Source organism: Martes martes, assembly GCF_963455335.1.
Source record: "Martes martes genome assembly, chromosome: 2".
Taxonomy (NCBI): Eukaryota; Metazoa; Chordata; class Mammalia; order Carnivora; family Mustelidae; genus Martes; species Martes martes.
The window spans coordinates 195,675,816-195,698,984 of record NC_137889.1 but is presented as its reverse complement, the minus strand read 5'-3'; the positions used below and the strand labels follow the sequence as shown (position 1 = coordinate 195,698,984).

The window sequence follows — 23,169 nt, the reverse complement described above, 5'->3', positions numbered from 1 at the left end:
AGATAAATAATAAAAGCCGGCTAGAAAGTCAGTAAAGGGAGTGTTTTACACAGCTTTCATTTCCCTCTTATTTCTACTGAACGAGTCCCCCCTTCCTGTCAGTTGCCGTAAATCTGCATTTGCCAAATACATACATATGTGACAGCGGCTCTTTTCTGCCATCATTCTCAACTGTCCAAACTATGTAAGTTTAATAAAATTTTCTTTAAAAAAAAAAAAAAGGTGGGGGTAGTGATGTACTATATGTTGGTCTAATTGAATTTAAATAAATAAGAAGGGGTAGGTCACCCTGGTGGCTCGGTTGGTTAAGCTTCCAACTCTTGGTTTCAGCTCAGGTCATGATCTCAAGGTGGTGAGATCTAGCCCTGTGTCACTGCTCTCGTGGGGAGTCTGCTTCTCCCCCTCTCCCTCTGCCCCTCCCTGTGTTTTCGCTCTCTCTCTCTCTAAAATAAATAAATCTTTAAAAAAACAAAAAGGAGCCAAATGACTTCATTTTCTTGTGACCAATCGTTAGTTTCATCCCTCCCCACAGTTTGCATTGTAGGCAACCTCACTAGACTTAAATATGACTTTAAACAGGTTTTAACAGTACATTTAGAAATCGTAAATCCCATCCAGCTTGGATTTATGGAATAGCATTACTCACCCTCCTGGAATATACCACCCCTTTAGGTCAAGATTTAATCATAAAGGAATGCAAATGTAAAATCTCAAAACTAGCCAGGTTCTTAGAATCTACATTCCTAAGGGATAAGTATTATCTCATAGTTCAGTTTAGCATCTATTTCACTTTAAGGTTAGTAAATATTGAATGTTGTGATGATGTCATATCATAGCACAGCTAACAACATAAGGGAAAGTCTGGGATAATGGCTATTAAATTCCTTTAAAATGCAATGCTCTGATTTCAAGGAAGAGAGTATACTTCCAACATATGCTTTCAGACATAAATTAATGGTTTGCCCAATTTAGCAGATTGTTTGCATGCAGTTTCATTCCAGAAACTATACATGCTATGTCTATCCTCCTCACATATCAAGGACAAATTTGAAAAAAACCTGAAAACTACTCAGTTCAAATCAGAACCCATTAAAGAAAAGGCTAAGGCAAAGGTACCAAAGTTCAGCCTACCCGAGTGCCAACAAATTTAAGGTGCCTTAGAACCATGTAATTACATTTAAAAAAAAAAACAGACATTTTTACTGTGAAATGTACTATAAGCTACTTTCTACCCTTCATGGTGACTGTGAATAACAATATAATTGCAATAAGTTTCCTACTTTTCCTTTTGTTTTGGTACTCGACATGTTATAGGAAAATTAATTTCAGAAGTTAGCTTTTTAAATGCTTACAAATACAAAACTGTTGTAACCTTGGAGGAAGAGTTTATTAGGTAAAGTTTAGTTATTTCAAGGTCTTAGAAGAAGAAGAAAGTACACTGCAGTTTAACGCACTCTGAGTGACTGCCAACCAAACAGCATTTCACTCGTTTATTGAAGAAATAGAAGGCCCACTGGGAGTCACTGAATTTTGCAACTTTCCAATCATATGATTAAATATAATTAAGAAAAGACAAGACCTCTAACTGAAAAACAAGCCAATTTTACAGTGGAAAATAGACATGACCTTTGCCCTAGAATATAATCCAACTATATAAGACTATTAAAATAATAAATTTCTTGCTAACTAATAAGTGCCTCATTACATAAAATTAGCCAATGCTAGTATGTATCTGGGATAAATGATGTTTTTAAGAAAAACTCTCAAATTTCTAGATCAACTGTGAAAGTTACTGCAAAGCAGTATATGTGACTCCTATAATTATATAGATGATTAGACTCCTTTTCCTTCAGCCTTTTTCTTACAGAAGAAATAAACTTGTTCTGAAATGGAATGTTCCAAAGTAATCCAGTAGAGAAAAGACAGAGAAGTCGGTGGAGATCGGGAAAAGAGCAATCTCTCTCCAAATTCCCAGGGTAAGCACGCATGTCTGTGCTTGGCGGTCATGCCCTGAAATTAGGTTTTCCAGAGGCAGGCTGGGTCATTCTGCCAAGCAGAAACACAAATGGGTGTTCATTTGTGCTGTCCCGCTGGAACTAAAACATCAATACCCTCTTCCTTTGCTGGCCGGTTGTTGTGTTGAAACTTGTGACAATTTTCCTTTTTACCCAGGTTTGGCAACAAAAACTAAACCGCATTGGGGGACTGAACTTTAACATATATTCTTCTAACAGTGAAGTCCAACATTACTCATCTATTATTCACTGAAGGAAAACCGAAAGCCAATAGTCTTTTTTTTTTTAAAGATTTTATTTATTTATTTGACAGAGAGAGATCACAGTAGACAGAGAGGCAGGCAGAGAGAGAGAGAGGGAAGCAGGCTCCCTGCTGAGCAGAGAGCCCGATGTGGGACTCGATCCCAGGACCCCGAGATCATGACCTGAGCCGAAGGCAGCGGCTTAACCCACTGAGCCACCCAGGCGCCCCGCCAATAGTCATTTTTACAGAGACTTCACTGTCTCAAAGAAATAAAGAGCTTGGGGTGGGGGAGGGGGGTGGATAGCAGTAGCCCCTCTTCTTGGCTTTGGGCCAACAACAAAGCTGGACCATGACTTATCCTTTCACTAGTTCGTGTCATAAACCTATTAGCTAATGCCTTGCCACCTAGAAATTCTTAACAAGGAGCACAAAACTTCCTCACTAATACCAATTACTCCCTTATAGTTACTGCTACGTTACTAAATGTCAGCATTCAAATACCCTAACACTCAGGCATACTCTTAAAAAAAAAAAAAAAAAAAAAAAAAGAGTATTCTCTGCATTCCACTGATCAAATACACTACTCAGGTCTAATCATTCTCTCCTTTGCACAGTCTTCCATTTGTGCTTTATGCTGGAAGAGGCAATAAAAATTCAAAGTTCTAACTTGTAGGAAAGGGAAAAGCAAGGGAAAGATGTGAAAAAAGGGGGTGGTAGAGTTGGCTGAACTTCAGACTTCATATAAATAAAGACTTCCCTTGTTCATAGTTTTACATGACTACTGTGCCTTCCAAGACTTAAATCAGGATATTTTTCCTACTATTGAAACCATTCTATTTATTTTTTGAGACATAGAGCTGAACCTGAACTTCGTGACTAGAACTGAAACTACAGTAATGCTGGGAATCAATGGAGGATATTTTTGGTCAAATCAAATCATCTGCTACCTAAAAAGTACAGAACATTAAAAGGGGTAGTATTGTGTTCTGTGGGGGTGTGGGCTCCCACTATAAATTACATTAAGCTAGAGAAGGCTAGTGGGTTAGTTCTCTATGGAATAAAAGTCTATGAATTTGGGTTTTCACAGAAAAGCAAAGATCTCAATTTTATCTCAGCCAGAAAAATAGTCATAGCACATTTTCGTATAAAAATGAATCCCTTCTTAGTACTAAACTTTTATTAGTCTGATAAGTTTGAGAGTTTTTAATGGGGGTGGGGACCCTATCATCTCTGGAAACCAGACATCATAAATGGCAATCAGAAATCACTGCAAAAATGTCCTGAAATGGCGTTTGTTGTAGGGAACTAAAGATTAGTAAAACTCTGAGTCATTTCTGGAGGCACAATCACCTTCCAACCTTCCAACAGGATTTAGGTGAAGCTAATTTCTCGACCATGGACAGTGTGCCAGGTAGTTATAGGCAATAGAGATATAATAATGAACAAAACAACTAAAAATCCCTGCTCTCATGGAGTTTTAATTGTATTGGGAAGAGAAAATAACAAGATATGCAGTATGCGAAATGGTGATAAGCGCCACGGAAAATGCAATGGAGGATGGAGATTAGAGAGTGTTGGGGGACATTTTTGACTTTAGATGCGGCAGTCACTGAGAAAGTAATATTTGAAAAAGGACTGAAGAAGGTGAGAAAATGAGCCATGCAGATAATTGGGGGGCAGAGAGGGGGAGAGCATTTCAGACCGAGGGAACAGCAAGTGCAGTGTCCCCTGCACGGGAGCATGACCGGCCAGTGAGTGAACAAGGGGGAGAAAAGCAGGAGGGAAGGTCAAAGAGATCATGGTGGATTGTTCGTGAGGGACGTAAGTGCAGATGCAGAGAGATGAACTAATTAGGAAGCTTCTGCAATAATCTGGCAGCTTCGACCTGAATTGTGGCAGTACTGAACATGAGATGTGATGAGATTCTGAATATCTGAATATTTTTGAGGGTAAAACAAGTAGGGTTTACCAATGGGATTGAGTAAGGGGTATAGGGAAAGACAGAAGTCAAGGAAAACCCCAGTGTTTCTGGCTTGAGCAACTAGAAGAATGGAATTGAGTTGGTCATTGTGGTGGGAACCCTGCAGGAGGAGAGGATCTGAGGCAGGTAGATAAGAAGCTCAATTTTAGACATGTTATTTCGAGAATTGTATGAGCCATCCAATTACGTGTTTTCAATCATATAAGGAAAGAAGCCTAGCAAGACAACTAACTGCTGTTGATAGCATACCCTAAACCGATAGATATATAGTTGATAGCATATCACAGCAGTAGACAGCATATTGACTAATTAGTTTGAAACTTCAAACACAGGTCCTCTTCTGAGCTTTAGCCATGGTGCACTAGGTACCTTGGGTCTGCATTCAGCTGTCCATCAGTCAGAAAAAGAAGAATTATCATCAACTCCAGCTTTGGTCAAGGAAAGTATCTAAGAAAGTATGGTATTCAGAGCAGCTATTTCTAAGGCAATCAATTCTCAACTAATCACACTCAACAAATATTATTGAGCACCTATTATGGGCACTGGGGACACAGTCATGAAAGACAGACATGATGGTCCCTGCTTTCAGATGAATTAGTGTAATGAAGGAGACAAGATGAAAACAGTACTATTGCAATTACATTTAATGAAGCAGTAGTAACTGTGGCAAGTCCTATACAGAAGTTATAGAGTATAGTCTGGTGTGAGCATGTTTCTCCCAGACAGCCTCCCCTCTCCCACTGCCAAGACACGGCGTACTCTCACCGCACATTCTCTCCAACAATTCAGTATCTCAAGGACTAATAGCATCAACAAAAATGATACATGTGTTCTCAAGGAAATAAAGTCTTTAAGGATGGTAAAGTATTCAAAATTATCTTCATCGTAAGAAGCTTACATGAAAGTTTTAGTCCATCTCACTCAGTGTTTAGTTACCTACACAGTAAACTGTCACTTCTCCACCTTTCTGAGACCAGAGGTCATATGAAATATAGTCCACCTTGGACTGAAAGAAAAAGCAGAAAGCTATATTTGAATTCTACTCTATGAGAGGTACTTGCACAGAATTTCAAGAAGAAAGTATGAATCAAAGTAGCACTTCCGGTCACAATCGACTGAACTAATACACACAGAAGGATGGAACTTTATTTTTGTTTTTAAAGATTTTATTTACTTATTTGACAGACAGAGATCACAAGTAGGCAGAGAGAGGGGAAGGGAGGAAGCAGGCTCCCCGCTGAGCAGAGAGCCCGACGCGGGGCTCAATCCCAGGACCCCGGGATCATGACCTGAGCCGAACGCAGAGGCTTAACCCGCTGAGCCACCCAGGCGCCCCAGAGGGATGGAACTTTAAAGCTATAAACTATGCATGAAGTTACAGAGACGTGAGGCAGTACCACCTTCACGGGGCACAAGAGAACATGCATCTCAGGGAGACGGGTGAGTGCAGGAGAGGCCCACAGTGAAGCAGCCAGTCAGCAGCAAAGCCAAGACTAGACCAAAGGGCATAGAGCATATAACAATCCACATGAAGAAAGGAAGAAAAGCTCTGTTATTATGAGATGAATGAAACCTTTGATATTCCCATAGTGCTTAGCAATTTACAAGATATCTCCACAAATATACATACATATGGGCATGTATATAAACACCTGATATGATTGGACAAATATTAAATCATACATAAATATATACTACATACCTTGTATTACATACATATATGTGTACTAGGTATTATTACCCACTTTTTATTGATGAAATCACGAGTTCTGAGACACTGCGTGCTATGCAGCGAACAGGGGCCGGAATCCGAAATTGAACTCAGGTCTCGAAACCCCAAATTCATCCGAAACTTCTACTTGTGTTTGCATACACTTCAAAGAGGACGGGTTTTTCCTCGGCATAATGGCAAGCTTGTGGGTAAACCCTGTCTTTGCAACCTCCCTCCTAGGCGGGCATGGGTAACGAATCAGATGCGATTCCCCAAGACACCTTGGCAGGCGGAGGCTGCAGACACCTATTTCAGGCGATCATGTTTGGGTGCCTGAGTTGATCTCTTTAGGATATTTTACTAGTACGTAGCATAGGAGGAGATTCACTTCTAATTCTTCATAAAGGTTAAAACTGTAACAGCGTGAATCCGCCTTCACCCTGCTCCACCAGTGAATCAAAGGGGGTCCTGCAGCCCTATCAATACAAAAGGGAAGAGAAAGCCTCCTTGCCCCCCTTCCCCCGGCCAACCGGATGCTCCTCCGCTCCTGAGAGCGTGGCGGTGAGGGCAAGGGCTCGGCTCGCAGGCAGGCTCTTGCCCTGCACTCGCTTCCCCGGGCGAGGACCGCACGGCCCGCCCTCCTCACCTCGCCGTCTCCTTCCACTCCATCTCCTGCCCGTCCACGGCCAGCAGCTCATCCAGTTCGGTGAAGAGCTGAGGGGGCGCCGGGCTGTCATCCTCCTCGCCCAGGATGAACCGGATGCGTTCGGCGGCGGGAGAGACTGCGGAAGTGAAAATACTGCGGTTAAACACGGGCTGCACCACCCTGAGGAACGTGTAGCTTCGAGCCCGTCCTCGGTCCCCGAGGCTGCGGGACGTCCCTGCCACGTTCTCGGTGGACATCCTCCTCGCCGAGCCTCCCTTATCTCCAGCCTCCACACGAGAACGCTCCACGCCCTTTCTCTGTCCCTTCAGGCCTAAACCGTGTCTCAGCCCGACAGCGCTCCCCGGGAGGGACAGCGCTCCAGGTCCGGGTGGCCTGGGACCAAGAACCTTCAGCCCTCGGAGGAGCTGAGGTCCAAGCCAATGACCTTCCCTCCTTCCTCACTTCGGACCCATCCCAAATTATTAGACAGAAACCAGCCCGGGCCAATCACTTTTTCCACAGCAGTGGGAGGGACAACGGAGCACCCCAATCCTGGGTCCCCCGGGCCCTCGCCTCCCACCCGCCTTCCCTCTGTCCAATGCCTAAAGCTCACGTCCTCACAGGATCCTCGTTGCCTGGAACTGGCTAAGGGCAAAGTTGATGAAGGAATATTTAACAAGATGGGGCCTCTTCTTTACAAGGGCAGTACCCAAAAATGTTTAGTCACACTTCAATGCACTTGAAAAACAAGCCCAAGTAAAATATTGTACACCTGAGGAAAAATATTTTTTCTGACACACTCAAGCACATAATTGAATGCCCTACTAGCTCCTTTTGACCCTATCTCCTGAAAATCATGTAATGAAAAATTAACTAGAACTTCCCTCAGGTTGTGGGTTATTATCCCCTTCCTCTTCTTTTTTTTTTTTTTTGTTGTTGTTGTTTAAGAAAAGGAAAGCATTTGGAAATTGATGATCATATTACAAAACTAAGGCCACAGATACTCTCTACAATCCCTGGGCAAAACCGGGAATGGTAGATACATGTGAATATAGGCCAGGTACACAGATTTATGTGTGTATATGTGTGTATATATGTATGCATGTATGTATGTATGTATGTATATATACACACATACACAAAAATACACACAAATTGTAAAAATATGTGTACTCAAACGACCTAATAAAACAAGAATATTCCTGGGGCACCTGGGTAGCTCAGTTGTTAAACGACTGCCTTTGGCTCAGGTCATGATCCAGTGTCCTGGGATCGAGCCCCACATCAGGCTCCCTGTTCAACAGGAAGCCTGTTTCTCCCTCTCCCGCTCCCCTGCATGTGTTCCTGCTCTCTCGCGCTCTCTCTCTCTTTCTGTGTCAAGTAAATAAATAAATAATTTAAAAAAAAATTTTTTTTAAAACAAGAATATTCCTATCATCTGAAAACTACTATAATACAGGACAATATGAAATTCTACAGATCAAAAGATACTACAAACAAACACGTGAAAAATATTCAACCTAACTAGTAATCAAAATTAATTATTAAAATAAAATACAAGTTTTACCTAGGAAAATAGAAAATATGTTAAAAAATCGTAATCCCAATGTTGCCAGAGAATTAGGACACATGCACTAGTGCCTCTCAATTTACGTCACTGAGAGAACCCTAAATGGGAACCTCTCTCTGAAGGGAAATTTAGAAGGATATGGAAATGTTTTAAAAGTGTATATATCCTGTGAGCCAGTAATCCTACCACTAGAAAGACATTCATTTCAAAGAAATAATAGCTGTTACTTCAAAGATGGAGGTGACTACTGCAACACTGCTTATCACTGAGAAAAACAGAAGACGACTAAATATCTAAAAAGGAGGACTGGTTAAATATACTACACCACAACTATTCAGTAAATCAGCATGTAGTTATAAAACATGAAGTTGAGATGATCATTTTTGTAGTTATAAAACATGAAGTTGAGATGATCATTTCTGACATATATACAATGCCAAAGGAAAAATAAAGTTGCAAAATCGTATGAATAAAGTAATCCCACCTTAGTAAAGAAAAAACACACATATATCCATAAAATTAAGTCTGGAATCGTGGGAATCCCTGACTATGCAGGGTTCCAAGGTGCATGAATTTCAGTTACTGTCATTTAGTTAAAGAACACCAGTCCCCCAATAATACAGTTTAAATTTCAGTGAGCATAGTATATGAACTGTGGGTAATTGCATAAAAGGTAAGCTTCACTGCTAGCTCTTCCGCCCATTAATTACAATGTAAATAACATACATGCTTCACGATCAGTGACTGATCATAATGCTTCTTCCAAAGTCTGTCGGTGATCGGCCACTGCGCATTTGTTACCCAAAAAAGACGACGACGACGACGACGACGGAGAAGGGGAGGAAGAAGAGGAGGAAAAGAAGGTGAAGGAGGAGGAAAAAAAGCATTTCACATTAAACAAACTCTCAGAGACATGGAAAGCACCAAGGAGAAAATGTTAGAAGCTGATCCAAACTTAGAGAGGAGTACTCAATTCATCGGGGCACAGAAAAGATGCTTGCTGCAGTTCAAAAGCTGCATAACAGGAAGAAGGCAAGCATTATTCAAACCACTCCTGACAAGACTTTACAAAGAAATAAAACACTTTAATCTCAATATTTCTGACATTTTAAATTAGGGTGTACTAAATATTAGTTTTACTAATATTTACTAAAATTAATGACTTAATTAATTATTAATAAAATTAATTAATTATTAATAAAATTAATAACTAAATACTAAAACTAAATATTAGTTTTACTTTTTTTTCATTTCTCTATACCTTTATCACTAACAGCGAGAGAGATTTTAATGATTTGGCAAAAAAATTTTTTAAAGGTCAAAGAAAAATATTTTCTCTTCTCCCATTGATTATTAGGATTATTTTGTATAATTTCAGCTTGAATAGTCACATTTACAGCTTTGCCCTACCATGCAAAGCAAAGACTGCCTATACGTACACCTTTTAACTGTTATACAGTTTATTTCTAGGGCTCTATGTTCTTCCTTTCACTTTTCAACCAGTTCTGCAGTGTTCACAGTTCATCCATACCATATTTACTGAGTACTGTCTTTGTGCTAAGTGGGCTTTGCGACAGGTTCTGAAGATAAAGCAAAAAACTTGACACCAAGATCCTTGTTCTTATCAAGTATACATGCTAGAAAGGGCAACAAACATTAACCAGTTATTTGGTTAATGAAGAATTAATTGGCTGAATGAATAAATTAGTACATAGACCAACAAAAATATCTGCAAACTGTCCTGTGTTTACAGGACATTCAAATAGGATAACAATATATATTAATATATGATACAGTATGTTTAATTTCTGTAATTAGGGAAAAAATGACTGAAACTTCTTAATATCTCTGGGAGGAAAAAACCTAAGTTCCAGAACTTCTGTGTGAGAACACTTGCAACGCTTTTCCAATCAAGAAAGGGAAAATGTCGTAAACTAGCTTGATAACTCCAGCAAGTTTCTTTCCTCAGTTGCTCCCCTAAGCTTCCCTGGGAATTAGAAGTAAGAGACCACAACAACTGTACTGTAAATATAGACCTGTGGGAGGGGCAGCCTCTGTAACCAGCAAATACCCTTCCCAATTTCTAACATCATTCTTAACACAAATACATGCAGAGTGGGAGTCTCCCTAATGAAGTATATCAGGAATTCAATTTTTCCCCTGTAAATGTGGATCAAAAGGAAATGAGCTAAATAGAAGACACAGCGCTGCATTGAAATTAAGCATATAGAACTCTGGAACCAAACTACTGAGGTTTGAATTCAAACTCTGATACTTATATGCTGTGTGATCTGAGACAAGTTAATCAACCTCTCTGTGCCTCAAGCACCTCACCTGAAAAATAGGGTGATGATGATCAATTATCATATCTAAAATACAAGGTTTAAATTAGTTTAAAACTGCCAGCCCTTACTAGCAAAACCTGCCTAGCCTTTAAGAAAGAAAGCGCTCACAGATACTGGCCCTCAAAGCCCCTGTATGTTGAAAATACATAAGGTAGGAAAGAAAACGCCAAAAGTTCTGCATGTGTAACTTCAGTGAATTCAGCAGCTTTAGTAATGAGAACATAAAGGTATATCTTTCTGGGAAACAGCCAATAAAAGAACAGGGGAAAATAATGAAACCTCTTTAGTCTCACTTTAATACCTGGGGGAGAAAACATCAGAAAATCAACTTACATTGCCGATGAATAGTTTATGATTGTAAGTAATAACTAACCTAGTTTCATCATAAAAGAGAACCTTGAGAAAAATGAGAAAGGGTGACAGGGAGGCAGGAAATGAGGGAGAGAGAGAAAAACTGTCAAATTAATCCAATCACCTTTGTCAGAACAGAAGGCCTATAGATCAAAGCCAAGTTAATGCCTCTAATCTGCCTTGAATTTTTTTTCTTTTTTTATTCGGCCCTCTGGTTAGAATGTGTTTTGGGGTTTTTCAGGGGGCTTTGGGTTTTTTTTTTCCTCCGGAGTAGCTGTAGAATTTCCCAGAGGGCCCTACTAAGTGTGGTTATCTCTGACCAGCGTCCACCTGCAGGGTGACAATGTCATAGTGTGCAATGGCTGGGGAGACCCAGTGCTCCCAAATTCCCAGTGCTGACAAGAAGGAAGGCAAATACGTGGCAGAAATGCTGCCATACACACTCCCCATGACCAGCAGCCATAGCATACATCACATGCATTCCTGCTGAGACCGAACTTGACCTCAGAGTAGCCACTATCCACCAATCAGAGATGTTGTGTGAGAGGACCCCTCTCCAATGACACCTACCTGGGTAGACAGTCAACTCTCAGGGTGCCTGTCATGTCACTTTGACCCCTAATCTACGCATCCAGACTGTCTCCCACAAAAACCCAGAAATGTCTGGTGACCAAAGAACATACCTGCTCGACTTCGCACCAAGCTCAGCCAGGAACCCCAGTGTCACAAGCAAGCTCAAAGGTGTTTACTGCAGTTGTCACAGTTCATCTGCTAAGCTCTGCCCTAGAACACAGGCATAGGCAGGAACAAACCCCCATCCAGGAAAGAATTCAGGTATTTCCCAAGAATGACCAGAAGGTAAATAGAACTTTGTGATTATGGGTAGGAAGACATGACTCTCTCTTTCCCTAGAAGAACTGACTTTTAAAGGACAGAGTTCAATTAGTTCTCAGTAGAGAACTCAAGGAAGCTCCACAAGGTGCTCATTTTCTAGCCAAAAGTCTGGGTGATGCCTTAAAACTCATTTAACAACCAGAATTAACAAAGAAAGTGGACAGGGTTTGGATAGTGGGAGGCAGTTCTGCTTATAAGGAAGCCGTGAACAAATCAGGCCACCTCAAACTATTTGTGACAAGGATCATGCAGGAATTTGAAAATAACACATTTTTTCCAGAAACTGATTTGGAGAAATTTAAGCTTCTTCCAGAATACCCAAGTGTTCTTTCTGGTGTCCAAGAGGAAAAAAGATATTAAGTGGAAATTTGAAGTATATAAAAAGAATGATTAATGTGAAGTTGTTTTCTGATTTAAGTTGTTCCCCCTGCCCTCCAATTATATATTTTAACGTTAGGAAAAAAAAAAAAAAAAGACTTTTGTTGACTTTAGATCAAAGCGTAACTACTTCTAAGCAATGTGTTTATTAATTAATCTTAATCTTAACTAGACTCTAATTAAGATTAATCTTAACTAGATTATACCAGATACCATTTGTGAAACATTTCTTGCTATCACTGTCTGAATACTAATCAAGGAAAATCACCTGCTTATCTACCTATCACCTACATACCTACCAAAACACCAAAGTGGGAGACTCCTCTGATATCATGAGTTGAAATCAGGGCTTATACAGATAGGAGCTAGACAGGTTTGTCCAAAGGTCAGAAATAAATTATACACACAAGAGCTAGAACTTAAACATTAAAAGAAAATTAGATCAAAATGGAGACTATGAATTACTCTACACATATCTTCTGAAAAAAAAAAAAGTTTTGTTCACTCAGATAGGAAATCAGTAAGATGAGAACTCTAATACATTCTATATAGATAGTAAAGAAGCAGGCAGGAGACTAACTTTTTGAAGGTTAAAAGAGAAGGTCTGAGACTCTATAAACTCTGTTTCTGATCTTTGGTGAGATTCCATGGGATGGTGCAATGATAATAAAAGAAATAGACTGCTCTTTATGAAAAAGAGTAATCTAATAACAAGCGTATGGTTAAAATAAAAAATTCAAAGAGGTAACGAATTGAAAATGGATAATGCCAGAAACCAAAATTACTAAGTTAGAAAGTAAACTTCACAATCTTAAAAATTAAAGTTAAAATATGTTTTACCCACTATGTTAGCAAAGATTTTAATTATTAGTTATCCAAAGAAATAGAATTTTGGGCTTTATTAGTTGATACAAACTTTTTAAAGTGTAAGTGAGCAATATTAATTAAAAATCAAAATAGTCTGGGTTTGGATCCAGAACTTCCACTTCTAGAAATTAATCCTGAGCAAAGAGATGGACCCAAGAGTATCTGTGGCACCATTATTTTTTTTAAAGATTTTATTTATTTACCTGACAGAGAGCACAAGTAGACAGAGAGGCAGGCAGAGAGAGAGAGGGGGAAGCAGGCTCCCCGCTGAGCAGAGAGCCCGATGTGGGGCTCGATCCCAGGACCCTGGGATCATGACCTGAGCTGAAGGCAGAGGCTTTAATCCACTGAGCCACCCAGGTGCCCTGTGGCACCATTATTTTTAATCTTGGAAGCAACCCAAATGTCAATCATTAAAGAAACAAGGAAACAGAGGGAAAGGGAAGGGAAGGGAAAAACTAGATAATACAACTTGCTCATTTCCAGATCTTTTTTCATCTTTCCTACCTGCTATAGTCTTTCTCTCCTCTCTCTGACTCAGTTTCCAAGGCCCAGGTAAAAAATCTTTTCCAATAACCTATATTAACCATTCACAGAAATGTGACTCTCTTCTTTATTCAAACTATAACACTTCGTCTGAATTATCATTTAAGCACCCACAAATCTATAACCTGGTCATTAGTACCCAACCTATGGTGATGCGACCTCTCTCCAACTAACCACCAAGCTCCTGGAGGACAGGATCTGTCTATGTACTTTCCTTAAAAACCAACACAGTACTACGCACTTAATCATCACCTGAAATATTAAATTAATGAATTAGATACAGAAGAATAAACCTTGGACATTGTCCAGTACACAGAAACATAACCATGTGCAAAAGGGAAGCTTCCATTAAGAACTCTGAAATGGAAAATATCTAAGTTTTGGAAACTGTCCTTATTTCATCCTTCCCCTTAATCCATCTTTGCATTAGCTGCACAGTGACCAGAATACAGTCACCATTTCCTATTGAGTAAGCCACAAAGAAAAGAATGAACATTTCCAGTAAGCTATTTTCCTCTGGTAGATGCAATCTCTTCCCATCCTGAGGGACCACAACATTTAACCTGCACTTCTATTAAGACATTTAATATCCACTGTTTTGTGGGTTGTCCACTGCTGTACTTTATCTTTGTAACTTTACTAAGCCAACCTACCTGGTTCTTCACTTACCTAAACTACTCTTGGTGCCTACCTTGTGCACAGTGAGGTTAGACAAAAAAAGAATGGATGAATGAATAAGGAAATGAATGGAAGAATACATAATATATATTCTGCCTCAGTTTCTCACAAAAAAAATCTTCCTTTGCTTCTTTCCTCTGCTTCCCAGAGGCTTAGCAATGCCTGAAGTATAGTTCTATGTTCTCATTTTGATTACTTAATTAATATTTATTAGTTTTTAGTGTATGAGATACTATGTTATTTGTTGGAAGTACACAAAATATTTTTAAGATAAGGTCCTTGTTCTCAAGGGACAATGGGAAAAATTCTATCAATAAAAACATAATATGCAATTACTAACATTTTTGAATGCTTACACTGTACCAGGCACTGTGTTAAGGGCCCTTCACTTATTATATCATTTGTTTCACACAAAAATATGAAATATCTACTGTTATCAATCTCTTGTACTACTCATATTACAGACAGGGAAACTGAGTATTTAAGAGATTAAGGGACTTCCCCAAGATCACACAACCAGTAAATGATATGACCTCAAACCTCAAATCTACTTGTGTTATTTCCAAGCCCATTTTTGTAGCCACCACTCTCTAAAAGATGATCTCACTTTAAGAAAAAAAAAAAGCCCATACAAACAGTAAATGTACTGGATTTCAGGAGAGGTAGAAATCAGCAAATGTACACCATTTGTACTGTACATGTACAGCAAATGTACGGGATTTCAGGAGAGGTAGAAATCATAATGGCACATGATATAGTCCTAAAGTAAGTTAACTGAACATTTGGTTAATTATCCACCAAAAGGCAACTTGTGAATGTACCCTTTTTTTTTTTTGGTCTGGAAAACATCCCACTGCGGCCATTTGACAAGTTGCCAAAAAAAAATTTTTTTAATGGAAATAATGATCATTATGAACAATTCATACTGAGCATGACAAGTTTACATGCAAATTCCCTTCTGTGGGTTAAATGAAGACTTACAGATTTTCTATTATCCTTGGCAAAATTCACCATCTCAGCTCTCAAACCAAAATAAATAAATAAATAAATAAATAAATAAATAAATAAATAAATAACTGGGACACCTGGGTGGCTCAGTCAGTCAATTGTCCAACTCTTGATTTCAGTTCAGGTCATGATCTCAGAGTTCTGGGATTGAGCTCCACATCGGGCTCTGTTCTCAGCAGGGAGTCTGCTTGAAACTCTCTCTCTCCCTCCTCTTCTGCCCCTCTCTACCTCTCTCAAATAAAATCTTTTTAAAAAATAAAAATAAATAGCTATTTCTTTAAGTTATCAATGTGCTATCACCAGCTGATTTACCTTTTAAGTATTCATTTCTCTCCATTCTGAGTTAAAGGTCTATAAATCAACACCACAGTTGCTTAAACTTCCACAATTTACCTATTAGACCATTATAGTACTCTAAAAATATACTTAAATGTATATATAAAATCATCAAACTTCAATTTCACATTCATAACTGTAAGAAATAAGAAATCACTAAATAAAGTTACATGCATAAAAATCTTTAAAACACACATGCATTGTAGTAGCTATGTGTTACTCTTGCCCACTCAGCACCCCTACTCTCTTTTTCTGATAACAGCATCCCACTTTCCTTAGAAGAATCATTTTTATGCTTAGAAGTCCAACGAGGATGAATCATTCCCTATGACCCGCGTCTGAAGAATGAGAATATCTCAAATCTTGGCCACAGCAATTAATTTTTGAGAGGACACTTTATCTAATCCAGGCCAATCAGAGTATATAAGTGTCAACATTTTGTTGGAGCTTCCAAGAAATAAATTTATGCTGAGGTGCTAATAAGATGGTAATAAAAGCTTTGAGTGCAGATGGCATCTTGCAACTCAAAAGGAAGAGTGTGTGTGAGAATAAAGTAAACATCAAAGGCAGAGACAGGTTCCAGGTGCCATTATTTAAGCACCTAGATCCAGCCATGCCTGAATCAGATCCTTCAAAATCATACATGACAACTCCCTTTTAGCTTAAAGTAATCTAAAACAATTTTTTGTCACTTGCAACCAAAGGAGTCCTGATATATACATGTCTGTGATTCTCCTTTAATGGGCTACAGTAGAGCTAACTCATATTAGTCATTCACAAATTACCATCTTCAAATTAACTGCATCAAACAACCTGTTTTTATAGAATTCAGGTTTTCTTGGAATGATCTATACAACGCATCTAAACTTTCTCCATGACTTAACCTACCTTTTCCTCTATAAATCCAGAAAATGACTATTGACTTATGCTGGCAAGCTCTAGACAGGTAAATTAGATGGTTACTTTTTCTGTTCAATTAGCTAAGGAATTGAAACAGCCAAATAGCATTCATTAAGATGGATAATTTTTCTAAATACTTAGGTATCCATGTATTAATTAGCTCCCACACATGAAAAGCTGTCAATTATGACAATTATCCTTAATATGCCATGACATTATTATTCAGCTATAGAAAGTCAACAGTGCTAGGAGCCTGGATTTCTGAATACTACCAAACTATCTTACTTAGTTCAATTTCAGCTAGCAAAAGGTGAGAGGAACCAGAGTTTGGTGAGACATTTTTGGAAAATACCTGTGTCCTTAGCCTTTCCTCTTCAAAGTAATCAAAAAAATAATTTACCTAGAGTTTACATTACAAAAATGTTATCAGGATCTGGGTCATATTTATAAGATATTCAAAATTCTTTAGAACAAAAAGGTGATAGCCCTTACATTCCCCAACTTATTTTGTCTTGCTCCTTTATAATTTCTGCCAACATAGTGAGTTGAAAAAGTTAAAACAAGCTCCCTGTCAGTGTTAATATGTGTTCTTTTAAATAGTGCTAAGCCATTTCCAAAGAAGTAGTCTCATTGATGGTCTTAGCAGTCAAATAAATTCATTTTATCTATGAAATTCCAGACTTTTTCATCTGCCAAGTCTTTTATTAATTATTCTAATTATATTAATTATATTATCAATATTATTTCAATATTTCAAGTATCTCTACTAGAAAGACATAAAATTCCAATCAGTCATTTTGGGTTTTAGCATCCTCAACAGTGACCTAAAACGACTGTTTTGTCAGTTATGGACTGAATTGTGTCCCCCAAAATTTACATACTGAAATCCAAACCCCCACTGTGATAGAACCTGGAGATGGGGCTTTGGGAGGTAATTAGGTTTAGATGAGGTCATGAGGGTGGGGCCCTCATGACGGCATTAGTGCCCCTATAAGAAGAAACACCAGAGACCTTGTTTCCTCTTTCTCCCCATTATGCGAAGACACAAGGAGAAGGCAAGGCTTCCGTCTGTAAGCCAGGGTACTCATCACCAAACCAAATCACCTGGCACGTTGATCTTGGACTTCTCAGCCTCCATAATTGTGAGAAATAAATTCCTATTGTTTAAGCCACCCAGGCTATGGTATTTTGTTATGGGAGCCATCGTGGATTAATACATAACTAAACTAACTAATGGTGAAACTCAACGTTTTTACTTTCTTTCTGGACTTTACTTTCCACAGTATCAGTCTCCCTATTTCATTTACGCAGGTTTGCATGGTATTCATGAGTCTTTGCAGGAAAGGTGGGCTCAGAGAAACAGATAACCAATTTCCCTGACTCTTCCCCAGCTACATATCAAAAGACTACATGTCCAGCAATAAGTCCAACTGCTAAGTGTTTGTTGGGTCTCCAAGGGATATTTCACACATATTCATTCTTGTGACTCCAGCCCCACTGTTGATGACCTCTGTCCGCAAAAGCACCTAGGAAGGTACCACATTATAGACACAGTCACCAGGGCACAATGTGGCAATGTCAATACCCTGCCAAGAAATTCAGCTCCCAAAGTTCCAAGGACTCAACCCCTGAGGGGCCAAATCAACACAGAGGTTTTAAAAAAAAAAAAAAAAAAAAGCAAGCAGGTGACCAAGAAATCTGAATGAAATACCATGACAGACAGACCACGTGGATTTGGTAAGTCAGTACAGAGTTCAAAGTATTGTTCAATCCTGCTTAAGTCCTAAATTATGTCTTTTCACACCCACCAGATATCATAAAGATTCAAGTACGGAAGAGGAATTCCTATGACCATGTCCATCTACTCATGTTTAACTAACAGAGCATTAAACTTACAAGGTACCTAATGCCTTATGTATCTGTATAAGAATTAACTTCTGGTTCTTGCGTTTAGCATTTTTTCTAATCTTTTGTTCAGATCAAATCACTTTCCCCAAAGAGCTGGCTATACCCAGACTTTTCTTCAGTCAACCAATAAATTCTTGATAAATTCTTGCCTATTTAATCCAGGGTTTCTAGCATTCTCAACCCAAAGGCTTACTAATTTACATGGTATACACAGATAAAAAACACCAGAAGGATATACCAAATGTTAACAATTATTATCCCTAAATGATGGAATTATAGATGACTCTTAGTTTCCTCATTTTGCTTATGTGTAATCGACAAATTTTCTAAAATTAACATTAATGTCATTATTATAAGAAAAACAAACCAATTAAGGTATCTTTAATTGCTAACTTGAGGACAGGCATGTCAAATTAGTGCCGAACACTTCCCTACAATACTTGAAACTGCACAATCTCGATTATCTTTCTTCACACATGTCCAAAACAAACAAAGCCCTCCAGCAATGCCTTCACTGCTGACCAGGGACTCTTAACAGCCAATTCTGAGCCATGTAACAGGACTGGCCATGGTTCTAAAGCTAACAGACTGGGCAGCCACACATATCTAAAGATAATCCCATGAGTGCAGAAGAATGTGGACAGTGGGGAGGGGTTTCATGTAGGTAGGAAGGTAAGATGGAAAGGTAGGATGCTTTCTGTATATAGGAACTCACTCATTAATTAAGATGGCAAAGAATATGACGACCAAGCAACCTCTCCCTAAAAGACCTCAAAGTTCCTAATGCAGGTCACAGCTCTCATCTCCATTTTCCTTTAATTTCTTTACTCCCTACTTCACTTCTCTTTGCTCTGCCAGAGCTGTCCATGATAAGGTTTATATGATGAATCACTCTGCCTAAGAGTGAACACATCAGCAGTTTCTCCAGGTTCAACTCAGAACAATTATCAGCACAATTTATACCCTGAGGTTTTTAAAGTCAGACCTAATTTTCATCAACATTAGGAAATCTTCAAGATTCCCAAAATAAATTCTACAGACTTGCTCAAGTGCAACTACTTTCTATACAAAGTAGCTAAATTTATTGTTCCAAAATTAGTGTCACAACCACCATACTAATGCTGCCATTAGATGACTCCAGAAGCAAAGAAGACATCCTCCCTCCGACAGAGGATTTCAAAATGCATAAGAATATAAAGGCACCAACCCTTAAAGAATCCTTAGAATGTCTGACTTCATCCCCACATTGCCAAAAAAATTCTACCCATCTTTCCTGGATAGCAATAATGAGAAAATGTGACTCAAAACATAATCCCATTTGAGGGCACCTGGGTGGCAAAGTCAGTTAAGCGTCTGCCTTTGGCTCAGGTCATGATCCCAGGGTCTTGGTATATAGTCCCATATCGGACTCCCCGCTTAGTGGGGAGCCTGCTTCTCCCACTCCCTCTGCCTGCCACTCCCCCTGCTTGTGTATGCTCTCTCTCTTTGTCAAATAAATAAATAAAATCTTAATATATATATTTAATATACTTAATACTTAATATACCTAATATATATTTATTATATATGCTTAATATATATTTATATATTTTATATATATATTAAATATATAAAATCCCATTTTAAAAGGGGAGGAGGGCAATGCAGGAATCAAGGAAACATCACACAGGTGTTAGTTCTTTCTAGAGAAAAAATGGTCTCATTCCCCATAGATACATCAATGTTCAAAAGATTTTTTTTAAAGATTTTATTTATTTATTTGACAGACAGAGATCACAAGTAGGCAGAGAGGCAGGCAGAGAGAGAGGGAAGCAGGCTCCCTGCTGAGCAGAGAGCCTGATGTGGGGCTCGATCCCAGGACCCTGGGATCATGATCTGAGCTGAGGGCAGAGGCTTTAACCCACTGAGCCACCCAGGCGCCCCAATGTTCAAAAGATTTTTATAAAACTCTGAACATAATACAGAAATGCCAGTAAGATTCTACAGTAAGCTTTTCTGCCTTATTTAAGTCTGCTCTGAGTTGAGGATCCAAAATTAGTGGCACTGGGCCCCAACCTCTCTTAATTACAACCTCAGTGAAGAAAAAATTATTTAACAGGTCCTCCAACACTATCCACTCAACATTTCTAGTTTCAGTGTTTTCAGAGGACATAATTCTTCATTTACCCTGTCTTACCTTCCCAAAAGGGAAGACAACAAGCAACACATGTCCACTGGCCAGCAATGATCTCAAAATCACAGCAGAATCTAAAAGACCACTTGTAAAACCTGAGTTCAACCTCTTCAATAATAGTATATAAATGACAAGAGCCTAATTAATATAAACACTTAATTTTCATGCTATTTCATTAAACACTCTCCCAAAATATCAATAGGGATTTGTTAAGTCCATTTTCAACAAGTAACAAAATGGAATCAGCTTAGTTTTTAGAACTATTTTAGAACAGAGGAGCACCGTTTGTCATATCAATAAACTTCCTTTCAAGCTATCCACATTGCTATAGTACACAAAGCTGATGACAAACACAGATCAGAGTGTGGATGTGGACTGGCTGGGGACGCTGGTCTCCTGTGAAGGTGTGCTAGGAACTACCTCAGCTATCTCTGTCCTTCACAGAATAATACAAATAAGAGTAAAGGAATTGCCCTTTCAACACAGTGTGTTTTCAGTATAATTTTCCCATCCAACATTTCTTAATCCCTTACAAAAAGAACCTATACATAACACTCTGAGTCATCTGGAGATAATCTCAGTTATCAGGGGAAGTAAATGAGTGCCACTTCAAAAGCGATTCATTATTAACGGCTTCCTGTTCATAAAGGACAGGCAGAGAATTAGTCACTTCTAAAGCTTGTGGTGATGTGTAAGATATGGTTATTCCTTAATTGAATGCAGAATTTCCAATTAATGAAGCATCAATCATAAAACTTAAAGTTTCTTTGCCTTCCCAGACCACTCCCTCTTTAGATCAATCACAAATTAATTTATGCTGGTTTAGAAATAACATTTGTCAATTTATCACACTTTTCAAGAATTACATAAGCTCAAATCTGTCTTTCCTAGAATTATGCTCATTAAATGCTTTAGTATCCTTCTAAAGCAGAGATTAGGCATTCACCTGAAAACTGTCCAATCCCTCTACTGCCTTCCTTATGTGGGAAAAAGCCACTAGCAAACTGGGATCACTGGGATTCAGATACAGAGGGATATAAAGAATGAGACAGGGAACTCCCACTAGGCCAAGAGAAGGTGCTCTGGGCCCGAAAAGCAAGAAAAGTCCAAGTACACATGCCAAAGCCAGCAATTATACACAGCAAACCTCAAGGGACCAGAAGAAGAATCAAGGTCAAGCTACCAAGTCAGTAAGGCCTAAAGGTCAAGACAAATATTAAACATAAATACTTAAAGTTGTCTAATAGTGTGAAAATGAACTAAAGAGGTAGTGTTGTTTGGGGGCATAGTGGGGAAGTGTTCTTGATACGTTTTAGGAAGGACTCACGTAAGATACTAAAGACCCTCCAAACCTTGGCTGATACGTTGGCATATTCCCTCAAGTGATCAGGGAATTGTCTTCAGCAGCCGGTTCTCACAGCTGCAGGGAAATGGATCTTTAGCTTAAGGAGCTTCATGGTTCAGATGGGGTTCCGTACACGCTCTTCTGTCCAGTGATAGTACGGGGAATTCACCTCTCCAGACAACATGACCCTAAATAAGTAGTAATCGTGGCTGCAGTCGTGGATTCAGAATCGTAGGACCCAGATCCCGTGCTCAGCTCCAGTTCCATCTGAGCAGATCCCCCTTTACCCTCTGACTCGGCTTCCTCATCGGGTTGATGTGTAATAACAACCGGAAGAATGAAGAGACTACAAGGCACATCCATGGATGGTGGAATTGAATTTTGCTCCTCTGGCTTATGAAAATCTATTCAGATGGGGAAATGGACATTGGGGAGGGTATGTGCTGTGATGAGTGCTGTGAAATGTGTAAACCTGGCGATTCACAGACCTGTACCCCTGGGGATAAAAATACATTATATGTTTATTAAAATAAAAAAATTTAAAAAAAAGAAAATCTATTCAGAAATATGAGACGGAGCTAATACGTTAAATGACCTACTAATGTACTATTCATTCTGTCACTTTTGATCTCATCTTTCCTTTGAGAAACAGTATCAACAAGATTGAAAAAGCTGTATGTGGCAGTTTTGGAGGGAGGAACAAAACAGTCCTTGGCAATACTCTCACCCTTTATTTCCCCTATTATCTAGTCACAGATACGTAGTAAGCACTCACTAGGAGTATTTAGATACCAGTTACATAAAGGAGTTGCAAAAATGAATGAGGATATTTACTCTTCCTTTTTCAATGAATCTGCCATCAACCATGGCAATGGAAATAAACCTCAGGGACAGGGACCTAAAGTTGGTAAAGAAGGCACATAACCAACTCCAGAGACCTAAGTCAGCACTAAGTACTTGAGATGATTAAAAAGCTCAGACTTCACTGAAAGAAGCAAAAGCATATGAATAAGGATGGGGATTTCCAAAGACAGAAAGGGAAAGGCATGCATGATGGTTTACAGATAAAAAGAGTATGTGGTGAAAAGAACTAAGCTAGGCACAAGGGTGACTAACTGCAATGAATGTGAGAATTTTATGTACAGTCCTGCTGACAACCATCTACTTTGTCTCTTCAAGTAGTGTCTGTCTCCAAAACAAATACACAGTCAGCAATCCAAGAGATACCCAATAACTATTTACCAACATTGGTTATCTCTGAGCTGCATGCGAA

At 38.9% G+C, this 23,169-nt stretch overlaps 1 protein-coding gene and 1 pseudogene across 3 annotated transcripts in view; one reads left to right on the top strand and one right to left on the bottom strand.

The window, feature by feature from the left end:
• The window catches only part of SLC4A4 (solute carrier family 4 member 4), a 346,042-nt gene that overhangs the window by 200,838 nt on the left and 122,035 nt on the right, over window positions 1–23,169 (bottom strand). For both annotated transcript variants that reach the window (XM_080796031.1, XM_080796032.1), the window contains exon 4: window positions 6,598–6,733. In XM_080796031.1, the coding sequence (XP_080652157.1) occupies window positions 6,598–6,733 (136 nt within the window). The remainder of the gene's footprint in view (window positions 1–6,597; window positions 6,734–23,169) is intronic.
• On the top strand, window positions 10,692–12,151 carry LOC308339018 (dihydrofolate reductase-like; annotated as a pseudogene). Its single transcript has 2 exons — window positions 10,692–10,739; window positions 11,651–12,151. The product of its transcript is annotated as a dihydrofolate reductase-like (transcript).